General features: G+C 36.3%; 1 protein-coding gene across 1 annotated transcript; it reads left to right on the top strand.

Moving 5' to 3' along the window:
- The first annotated feature begins 317 nt into the window (after positions 1–317).
- LOC125828964 (uncharacterized) lies at positions 318–2,364 on the top strand. Its single transcript, XM_049508264.1, has 4 exons — positions 318–780; positions 890–1,699; positions 1,821–1,939; positions 2,041–2,364. The coding sequence occupies exons 1-4, from the start codon at positions 333–335 to the stop codon at positions 2,362–2,364; spliced, it is 1,701 nt and encodes a 566-aa protein (XP_049364221.1). The 5' UTR covers positions 318–332.
- The last annotated feature ends 10,052 nt before the right edge of the window (positions 2,365–12,416 follow it).

Below are 12,416 nucleotides of genomic sequence, written 5' to 3'. Positions count from 1 at the left end.
GATTGGAAATTTTAGGAATGCAGCGAAGTGTAAAAAATGCCCAGAGGAGGTTAGAGAGGAACTGAAAAATTACATGGAGGAGAAAAAAATAAGAAAGGAAGTCTATACTAACGAGTTTCCCGAATTTGATGAGTTTGAATATCAAGACAATGTTGGTGGAGAAGATGAAGTCCAAGAGATCAATCATAAGAAAAGAGGCAGAGGAAGCTTTCCTAGTGGCTCTAATAAGAAACTGGCCAAAGGAAAGGGATCTATGGATATGTTTCTACAAAAAGCGTGGAACACTTAGGCAAACAAATATCAAAGACTCGTGTGATAAAGAAGCAAGAGCAATGACGATTCAAAAAGTAGCTCGCTTCTTTTATGATAATGGGATCCCATTCAATGTAGCTCGCTCAAAAAGTTTTAAGGAAGCAATTGAGGCTGTAGGAAGGTATGGTCCAAACTTGAAGCCTCCAAGCTACCATGAATTAAGAGTTCCATTACTTAGGAAGGAAGTTGAGTTGACCAATGAGATTATAAACAGACATAGAGAAGAATGGGTGAAGTATGGAACTTCCATTATGGCAGATGGTTGGACAGATAAAAAACAGAGAACTTTGATAAACTTTTTGGTGAATTCTCCACATGGAACAGTGTTCATTGAGTCGATAGATGCTTCCTCACTTGTTAAGACCGGAGAGAAGTTATGTGAATTGCTAGATAGATATGTGGAACGCGTTGGAGAACAGAATGTGGTTCAAATTGTAAGTGATAATGGTAGCAACTTTGTGTTGGCTGGTAAGAATTTATTGCTTTAAAAATCTAAGTTTTATGTTTTACTTTCTAATATCGATCAAAGTTTTGATTTCTAAATTTTAACATATCTATTTACCCTTTTTTTCTATAGGTCAACTGTTACAGAGAAAAAGACCACACATATTTTGGACGCCATGTGCAGCTCATTGTATAGATCTTATGTTAGAAGACATAGGGAAGATTCCTATCATCAAGAAGACCCTCCAAAAAGCAATTGCCCTTGTCGGTTTCATTTATGGACACTCAGGAGTCTTAAATATGATGAGAGATTTCACTAAAAATAAAGAGTTGGTGAAATGTGGAATTACTCGATTTGCAATGAGTTTTCTGACTTTGCAACGGTTGCATTGTCAAAAAACAAATCTGCGAGCAATGTTTACATCTGACAAATGGGTGATTAGTAGGTGGGCTAAGTTACCAAGGGGGAAAAGTGCACCACATATTGTCTTGACGGCAACATTCTGGAGTCAGGTTTCTAATATTTTGAAGATAATGGGGCCTCTTGTTAAAGTGTTGCGATTAGCTGATAATGAGAAAAAACCTGCCATGGGGTACATTTATGAAGCCGTGGATAGAGCTAAGGAGGCTATTGCAAAGGCATTTGAAGGGAATGCTGCAAAATATAAAGATATCTTTAAGATTATTGATGAAAGATGGCAATGCCAATTGCATCATCCATTACATGCTGCTGGACATTATTTAAATCCAGAGTTCTTCTTTCAAAATCCAGGTATTGAGAATTGTCAAGAAGTAACAGATGGGTTGTATGCTTGTATTGAAAAATTGGTTCCAAGCACTGAAGTACAAGACAAGATCATATCAGAGATACCATTGTACACAAGAGCTGAACAACAATTTGGCCTTCCTATTGCAAAAAGAGCTAGAACGAAAAGATCTCCTGGTAAGTGAATACAATAACATAAAAATTATTAATTATTTAGTTTATGTTTAAAAGTTTACTTAATACTTCTTACTTAGGTAATAACTTATACATAATGATGTCTACATAACACTTTTTACAGTTGAATGGTGGAATTTATATGGTAATTCAGCTCCCAATCTCCAAAAATTAGCCATTAGAATTTTGGGTTTAACAGCTAGTTCTGCTGGATGTGAGCGTAACTGGAGTGTGTTTGAGCATGTAAGTACTAAGTGCTCGTAGTGGTATACATCATATTTATTAATTTTTCTTTACATAGTTAATCAATTAGACTAATTTACTAACACTAACCAATGCAACAGATCCATACCAAAAAAAGAAACAGATTGGAGCATCAAAGATTGAATGATCTAGTGTTTGTTAAGTATAATCGTGCTTTAAAAGCTCGTTATGACTTGCGGAGTGTCATTGATCCAATCTCGTTGGATAACATTGATCATAGTAATGAATGGTTGGTTGGGAAGATGGGTATTAATATGGAAGCAGAAGATGAATTGGTGTTTGGTGATGACAACTTAACTTGGGGTGATGTTTCAAGAGCGTCGGGCAGTGAGGATGTGTTGGCATACACAAGGCGACAAAAGAGACAGTCGGAAGTTATTACAACTAATGCCTCAAGTTCCTGAGCTCCACGTGTTGACATAGAAGATGAGGTTGATTCAGATGAGTCAGGGGAAGAAGAGATTGAAGGCTATAAATCTAGTGATACTGATACCAATGAGAATCACCCTATTGAGGAAGATGATATGGAAGAATATTATTCTAGTGATTAGAAAGAAGTAGAATATATAAGCAACATATGTTTTGATAAACCAATCTTCATTATAAGCACTATATATTTACTATTTTTGTGTCTATTATGTTCTATAGTATATATATATATATATATATATTAAAAAATCTTCATAGTGCGCTTTTTTTTAGTGAAGCCCACGCTTTTAGTGCGCTTTGCGCTTTAAGCTCTATCAAGGCTTTAGCGCTTTTTTGCGCTTTTCGCTTTTGACAACACTGTCTCTAACCCTAAATTTTTTTCTATTCTTCTTCAACAAAATCACCCATCATACCTATTCTTTTCTTTTCTTCGAAATCACCCGTCATACACTTTCTTTTTCTTCTTCAATCCACTCTCTTCTTTGCAACAAATCAAAAACCCGCCATTAATTTCCTTTTTCAACCTCGATTTTTCTAAATTCTTAGTCTTTTTTATTTTAAAAGTTGAAACCATTGTTTGTGTTAGTTAGATTCAAAGAGGAAGTATGATATGCATTAATGTAAAGGGTAATGGTGGGTACTGAAAAATGTTGAAAACTCCATTGATAAGCTTGAAGAACAACAAATGGGTCTTATGAATTTGTGAAATTAATTCAAATTCGTGATTGAGGGTCGTTGGATTTGAGTTAGTGAACTTGAAGTTGAAATTTCAAGTCAAATAAAGAATAATTTCATCTATTTGACATGAATTGGTGCTCAAATTGTAAACATACATGAAGATTGAAGAACGTGACTATTTAAAAAAAAATCAAAATTTACAAAAGTTAAATATTTGATTTTTTATTTAAGAAATAAATGTTAAATATGAACTTTACCACAAATTTGACTCTAGGAGCGGAAAGAAGCGACTTTTGCCGTCAACCTCAACTGAACCCTAATATTTGCCGAAAATGGCCAATCAGGCCACTAGTCGGCCTGCTCTTATGGCTGATCAGTCACCCCTCACTACCACTGACAACACTTTTCCTCCATTACCACAAAAGACCCCTATCGAGCCTATTTTGCCTAGCGTTTCTTTGCCTGCCAAAGAAACCCCATCACCTTTGGGACCTTATGTCAACCTTCTGAAACCTTTAACGATTAATGCTCCAAAGACATAAAGTAAGCAATCAATTGAACCTATTCCTATTAAAAAGTTGAACTACGTCAATGGTATTCCTCGAGTTATATGGACTGAGGAGGAAGTGGATCGAATAAATGTAATTGAAGAGTTACAATATGCAATAATAGGGAAATTTTCCTATGGATGGCCTGACTTGGAGGATCTTCGCATCCAAATCCCTAAACAACTCAAAGTGAAAGGAGATTGCAGGATTGGTTTCTTGAGAAATCGTCACATTCTTATGAGATTCAACTTGATTGAAGAATTCGTTAATATTGTGTCCAAGAGCGTCTACTATATCAATGATAAGGATAGTTATTCCTATCAAATGAGACCCCTAATTTATGATGCTAAATTCAAGATTGAAGAGGAAACATCTCAAGCAATGGCATGGATCTCTTTCCTTGACCTCAAGCCAACTTTCTTTGTGAAAGAGTCACTATTTTCACTCATATATGCAGTATGAAAACCAATTCATTTGGATTTGGCAACGGTAAAACAAGACCTAGTTGTGCTAAGGTCAAGGTGCAAGTGGACCTTTTGGCTGATTTACCTAAGTGTGTGGAGATGGAGATTGTTAATTCCACCACAAAGGAATCAAGGGTTGAACAGGTGAAAATTAAGTATGATTTTTTGCCAAAATATTGCAAGAAGTGCATGTTACAAGGTCATTGTGTGAAAAAATGTAGGATACTTCATCCAGAACTTAAACAGGTGCAACTAGAAAATGAGGAAAAAGATGTTAATGATCATAATGGAAAAGTGGAGACCACCACATCAAGGGAACAAGCAGGGAGAAACACTTATCAAAGACATCAATGGAACCCAACCAACAGAAGGTTCATTAACAAGGGTTACCTTAGTGAAAAAGCTATATTACCAGATAATGTGATTACAAATGATAACCCCTTTGAAGTACTTACAGAAGAAAGGGATGATCACATGCCTGTTAATAATGCAAATATTACTTCAATGTCTGAAGCACAAGGATCAATAAGCAAGGGGAAATATTTGAGAATCAAATGTCCACCAAAGAATGGATATCCAGATCATTCCATAGCCATGAAAAAGGAGAAGCAAACAACACTACCAGCAAGCAGCACAAGCAATACTGTAGATGAAAATCAAAGAAAATCAGAGGTAAACAATGGAGGAAAAAAAACAAATAGCAAAAGAACATAGTAATGATTCCATCCTTACATCTCCTGCCGACTCGGGGGGTCAACAAAGCCCTGCAAACAATCAGCAAAGTGGACAACACACCCGTCAGAAACAAGCAAGCAGTACATGTGATCCTGCAGATCAACAACAATTGGTGGAAAATACAGGAGGAAAACAACCAACAACAGAAGAATACGAGTTGGGTGGTGAACAACTAAAGAGCATTGCAAATAATCAGCAAAGTGGTGAGAATTTCCATTAGATACATGCAACAAAAATTATAACTACTAATGCACAAGTTGGGGAGATGAAGGAATGGAGGACACAAGACAATAACAATGCTACAGGGGATAATGCACTAGTAATAGTGGAAATCCCTTTAGCTGTTGAAGAAACACTTCCTTGGAGTGAATCTCCAAATAAAGTGCTACATAATATCCTAACATATAATGTTCAAGAGGATGTGGAGGTTTGTGGTTTGTTGGAAGCAGTAGAAGAGGACAACATTACTGACCAGCATGAAGAACAAATACATAAAGATGTTTTTTTGTCCCCAAGAGTTATTAAAAATCTTAACTATGCAAGAAAGGGGAAAACACAAGGAAATGGAGAGGTTCCTCAACCTATTAGATTGCAACCCAAGAGAGGAGGAGGGTCTCAACCAATGAAGAAATGATGAAAGCATTTATATGGAATATTAGATATGTTAAGTCACAAAAGGCAATACAGAGAGTACAGATGTTGAACAAATACCATAAATTTTCTTTCATAGCACTTCTTGAACCTTTTCAACACACTAGGCACATAAACAGATACAGAAGCAGACTACAGATGCCTTTAATGTTTCACAACTGTAATGGTAAAATTTGGTTGTTTGTGAACCATAGTTTTACAGCTACTTTGATTAGTGATACTGAGCAGCAGTTATCCCTGAGTTTGTGCAGCCAGACACTTGGTATTTCTTTCTTGGTGCCTATTGTTTATGCAAAGTGTGATAAAAATCTGAGGATGGTGGGACGATATTCTTTCTCTGTCCAATGGCATCAGCAGGCCCTGGATCTTAGGAAGAGATTTCAATGTTGTTTTGAATGGTGCAGAAAAGATAGGAGGGATCCCAGTGGTTGCTGCTGATGTTGAAGATTTCAATAATTGTGTTGAAGCCTGTGATGTTTTGAAAATTCAAGATAAGGGTAGCCCATTTACTTGGTGGAATGGTAGAGCAGGTGATGATTGCATCTTCGAAAGGCTTGATAGAGTTTTTTCGAACTTTGAGTTTCAGGGATTGTATTCTCATTTAGAAGTGGAACATCTGACTAGAGATGGCTCAGATCATGCCCCCCTGCTACTTAGCTGTGAGAACAGAAATAGCAGGCTCCAAAGGCCATTCAAATTCTTAAAGTTTTGGATAGAGCATGAAAATTTCAAAGAAATGGTTAGGAGGGGTTGGGATTCAAGCTTTACAAATAACCATTTTCTTGACTATAAAAGGAAGATCAAGCAGGTGAAAAAGGCTCTCACTATATGGAGTAGACAGACATATAAGGATATCTTTCAACAACTACTCATCAGGGAAGAGATAGCCAAACTGAAAGAGAAACTATTTGAAGAGTTCCCCTCACAGGATAATAGAGCAGTCATGCAAAGAGCTAAAGCTGAGTACACCAGATATCTACATTTGGAGGAAAGCTACTGGCAACAGAATGCTAGATATGATTGGTTTGAAAGTGGAGATAGAAACACTAAGTTTTTCCACAGCATAGTGAAAGGGCGAAGAAACAGATTGAAGGTGACAAGAATTCTTAATGAGCAGGGTTGTTGGGTAGAGGAAGAAGACCAAATTGTTAATGAAGCAATAGACTATTATCAGAAACAATTTACTCAAGAGAGGGATGCATCTGATTTTCCACTATTGCATCACATTCCAGAACTAGTTACAGAGGAAGACAATGCAGTTTTAGGGGCAATACCAGATGAATCAGAAATAAGGAAGGCAATTTTCAGCTTAAATGGTGACAATGCTTGTGGTCCAGATGGATTATCAGAAAGGTTTTTTCACTCTTGCTGGGATATAGTAGGTGTTGATGTGGGTAGAATGGTGGAAGAGTTCTTTGCAGGAAACACCCTCCCTTAGTCTATTACTCATACTAATCTAGTACTCATCCCGAAAAAAGACAATGTGCAGTCTTTTTCAGACCTGAGGCCTATTAGCTTGAGTAACTTTGTTAATAAGATTTTATCAAGAATTGTACATGATAGATTGGAGAATATTCTTCCCAAATTGATTTCTCTAACCAATCTGGTTTTGTCAAAGGGAGAAATATCATTGAGAATGTGCTCTTAACACAGGAATTTGTTACCGATATAGGGAAAAGAGGAAAACCTTCTAATGTAATCTTGAAGCTGGATATGGCTAAGGCCTATGACCGAGTATCTTGGTTTTTTTTTAATGCAGGTTCTTAGAAAGATGGGTTTCTCTAATGGGGTAGTAGATGTGATTTGGAGATTGATATCTAATAATTACTACTCTGTTCTGTTAAATGGCCAATCCGTTGGTTTTTTTCATTCTACTAGGGGGATTAAACAAGGGGATCCCCTTTCCCCTGCTTTATTTATCTTATCTACTGAAGTTCTAACCAGAGCTCTTAATCATTTTTTTTTAAGATAATGCATTTGTGGGTTATGGTATGCCTAAGTGGAGCTCAAACCTTAATCACTTAGCATATGCAGATGACACTATCATTTTTGCCTCATCTAATAAGCACTCCATTGGAAAGATTATGATGATTTTGCAGGAGTATGAGCAGGAATCAGGGCAAAAGGTGAATAAGGATAAGAGTCTCTTCTATATGCATCAAAATTCTCCTATGGAGGTTGTGCAGCAGATGGAATTGGATACAGGAATGGCCAAATGATCTTTTCCTCTTAAGTACCTAGGATGTCCCATTACACATTCAAAGAAAAAGAAGGAGCACTATGATGATTTGTTGGACAGAGTAAGGAGTAAACTCCAAGCTTGGAAGGGTAGGCTTTTATCATATGGAGGAAAGGAGGTTTTACTAAAAAAATGTTCTACAGAGCATTCCAATTTATGTTGTTTCAGCTATTGTTCCTCTTAAAAGTATTTTTAAAGAATTACAAGAATATTTGAAAAATTCTTTTGGCATTCCAAAGAGACAGGAAGGATCAAACACTGGTGTGCATGGAATAAGGTTTGTTTGCCAAAGGATGAAGGGGGTTTAGGGTTCAGATCCTTAAAAGATGTTTCTCAAGCAATGTACGCTAAGTTGTGATGGAGGTTCAGGACACAAACTAATTTGTGGTCTAATTATTTATGAAATAAATACTGCAAGAAACAGATTCCTACATTGGTACGATGGAGAGGTGGATCTCAAGTGTGGAAAGCAATGTTGGAGAACAGGGAAAAATTGAGTCTTTTTTGTGGTGGGAACCAAGAAGTGGAACCTCAACAGTTTGGTTTGATAACTGGACCAATTCTGGTCCTATATTTCTTCATTCAACAGAGGTACAACCTTGCCACCCTATAAATGATGTTGGTGATTTCTTTAAAGATGATGGTTGGGATTATGGTGCAATGAAAGATGTAATCCCAGAACATGTCATTGAACATGTTCAAGATACTATGGGATTTGCTCAATTTGAGAATGTAATGGACAAGCCATGGTGGACTTAAAATAGTACTGGCAAATTCACTACTAAGAGTGCTTGGGAAATTTTGAGGCAAAGAGCAGATGTAAATGAAGATCTAAAGGCAATATGGAGTAAAAGATTAACCTTCAAATTCTCTTTTCTTTCTTGGAGAATCTGGTTGGGTAAGGTTCCTGTATCAACTCTTTTGCATTTGTGGAATCCTAATATCTCTGAGGATTGTGGATGTTGTGCTAATCCAGATAGAAAAACAATAGAACATTTATTTCTCAAAGGAGAGGTGGCAGATAGAGTGTGGACTCACTACTGTAGGGCAGCGGGTATTATTGATCAAAGACTTAACTTGAAGCAAAGTGTGAGAAAGTGGAGAAATATTGAAGGTAATAGTAAGCTACGAGAAGTTTTCAAGGTACTTCCTATCATCCTACTCTGGTTTTTGTGGAAAAGAAGAAATACAATCCTACATGGCGGCTCATACCACGGAAGGAAGGTGTACTGGGAAGTCAATGACACTATTTTGAAGTTTGTTAAGGCCAGATTCAATTTAAATATACAGGGGAGAAGATGGATAGATATTATTGATGCTTTGCAGGACAATAGAACTGCCTATGTAACCAGAATTGTAAAATGGGTTCCCCCTCCCAATATACTTGGTTTAAAGGTAACACTGATGGTGCCTCAAGAGGGAACCCTGAACCTAGTTCTTTTGCTTTTAGTATTAGAAATGGGGAAGGAGACTTGGTAGTTGCAAAAGGCTCAAGAAGTAAGGACACTACCAGCCTTAAAGCAGAAGCTACAGCAATACGAGAGTGCTTACTCTACTGTAAAGACAATGTTATCCAACATATCATTATAGAATCAGATTCTTGGATTATGGTGCAAATTCTTCAGGGAAACTGGGAGGTCCCATGGAGTGTGACAATGGAGGTCAACTCCATAAGAGCACTAATGTGTAATATACCAGTAAGAGTAATACATATCTTTAAGGAAGGTAATACTCTCGCTGATTTTTTTACTAACCTAGTTTTTGATTTTGCAGGTGATTTTCAATTTAATTACTTTGGTGAAATTCCAACAACAGAAAGAATGATACTAAATTTAGATAAAGCAGGAACACCACACATCAGAAGATCCAATCAAGACTCATGATATCAGAATTCAAGGAAGATACAACAATATTTTTGCAACGGGATATGCAAAACAGTAACAGTAGGGTAACTTACTATAGATGTTGGAAGTTCCTGTTTATGGGAATCTACATCCGTTAGTTGGTGATCTCAGTGTTTCTGTTAGTAAATCCTGCAACAAAATTCAAATGGTTATCAAACACTCTCCCCTTGAAACGTTTTGATCGATCGGTGGCATTAGCTTAAAAAGCTCACTCCATTGACTTCAAATTTGATAAAAGAGGAATATAGAGTGGAAACCATTGGACTTACTGGAAAATGTTGCAGATGGTTTGAATCAAGACGTAGAACATTGACCATGTTTACAAAGTTTGCTTCACAGACAACAACAAAGAAGTTAATTTGTGCACTGGGTTCCGTTGTAACATTAGAGTAAGGAGTTACAATAAAGGAAAAGGTGATACCTACTATTCGGAGTGATTCCATTGGATGCAAACACCTACACCCAGTGAGACCTTGGGGTGTTAATGGTAGGAGTATCCAAACAATAGATCCACCAATTCCGATATGTATCTCTAACTATTAAGACTTGGAAACCTATTGGCATCATAAGGTCAGTTTGTATTGTTTCTAAATCGATTATTTTCATCTGATGGTGGTATTAACTTCTTAGAAGCTCATTCCATTGATCTAAAGAAAAGAGGAAGAACAATTTAGAGATGGAGCTTTGAGTTGATAGTTGAGAATGAGCATCGAAGCGGTGGAGGATTTTGCAAAACCAAGTTAACAGTAGAGCAAATCTTTTGAGGAAGATGAATGGGTGGAGCTTTTTACCTACTTTCCTAATTATGCAGATGTTTAGTCTCTTGCCTATATTTTTGTTTTGCTTAATTGTTTTGAGCCAGGTCACTTTTGGGTCTGGTCTGTTGTGAATTGATTTTATTTAAGGGCTTAATGCCCAGTTTTAAATTTAAAAAAGATATTTGATTTTTTATTTTCTTAATATTTAACTTCTGACATGTCACTGAAAAATGACATGGAATTACATGAGTAAGAGGTTAGATTACAAACACAAAGATCTTATGAGAAAAGGGTTTAAAATATAGTGTTTTAACGAGTTTAAGAGTTTAGTTGACAAAATGTTAGGTAGGAGGGTTCAGAATACAAATCTATACAAATATAAAGGTTCATCATACCATTTCACCAATTATTAATAATAAGGGTATTTTTAGATCAAATTATAAGTGAGGTTATTTTATTTAGTTTTGCATAGTTTAAAAATAATTTTACCCTTTTCTGTATTATAAATTCCATATTTGTCCCTGCCTTTTTATAAACTCCTATATATTGTGAACGTGTGGATGTCACAATATGGTATGTGGATAGTATGTGTATTGGAGTGTTGAAATTGTGGAAATTGTGCACAGTTTGTGCAAAGTAGTGGATGGCTTGTGTCAACCATTCACTGCCCATTTCACATTGCCTATATAAAGGCCTTGTACTTCATTTGAATGAGATAACGAATGAAGGAATAAATACAATACATTACTCTCTCTATTGTTCTTCTTTTAGTGTGTTAATCTTAGTTTGCTAAGTAATTATTTTATAACACGTTATCAACACGAGTCTCTGCCAGTTCAAGTAAAGACTTTAAAAGCCTCGAAGGTATAAATTTTTCTTTCTTAAATAATGTCAAATCTTTCTAAACTTGAATTATTGCTTTAGACATATCGAGAAAAGGCTATCTATCATGGGTACTTAATGCAGAAATTCATCTTGATGCGATGGGTCTGGCAGACACCATCCAAGAAAAAAATCAAGCATCGAATCAAAACTGTGCTAAGGCAATGACATTTCTCCGTCATCACCTTGATGAGGGTTTAAAAATGGAATATCTCACTATTAAAGATCCTTTGGTGTGGAATAATTTAAAAGATAGATATGACCACTTGAAGTTGGTCGTCCTTCCACATGCACGTTATGACTGGATTCATTTGAAACTTCAAGATTTTAAATCTATCAGTGAGTATAACTCTTCCATGTTTAAAATCATCTCACAATTAAAATTACACGGAGAAAATATCACTGACCATGATATGCTGGAGAAAACGTTTTTCACTTTTCCTGCCTCGAGTATGCTCTTGCAGCAGCAATATCGAGAAATGGGATTTAAAAAATATTCAGAATTATTTTAACATCTCCTTGTTGCTGAACAACATAATGACTTACTAATGAAAAACCATGAAAGTTGACCTACTGGTTCTATGCCATTTCCTGAAGTAAGAAGAATGGAGAAGACCCACTTCCAACTTGGGGAAAATGAAATCCTTCTTTCTTCAAGTCTCCCAAAAACCCTCTCCAAACTTGAGAGAAAATATCCAAAAAGTACTATTCTATTCTGGAAATTAAAATAAATGTTCAACTCTCTAAAAATTAATAATAAGTTTAGTATTTATAGTCTTCAGAAAACAGCACTGGCGGATCTTTCGGCGAAGTTATTCGATATCATCGATTGACTCGGCGACTCGCCCTTCGTCTGTCTCATTGTCGTTTCATGCTTGCCTTCAGCATCTTCACGTTCTGGACCATTGGGCGGTATAGTACTGCTTCGCGAAACTATTCGGCGAAGTGTCGACTGCTCCTTTCATCGCCTTTTTGATCCTTCTCCTTCAACGACCTTTTATAGAGGAGAGGAGAGAGAGGTGAGAGGGAAAAATTAAGGGACAACTGTTTTAAACTTTTTTAATTTTTTTTTGAATTCTGACAATTCAAAGTGTGACATATGTTGCCACATAAATCCTTTCTGTTGGGGCACATGCAGATAATTCTTTGGTGTTTTTCACAACAGAGG

This window comes from Solanum verrucosum, unplaced genomic scaffold, assembly GCF_900185275.1.
Source record: "Solanum verrucosum unplaced genomic scaffold, falcon-dt-bn FXZP01000231.1, whole genome shotgun sequence".
NCBI lineage: Eukaryota > Viridiplantae > Streptophyta > Magnoliopsida > Solanales > Solanaceae > Solanum > Solanum verrucosum.
This window is presented reverse-complemented; position numbering and strand designations above follow the sequence as displayed.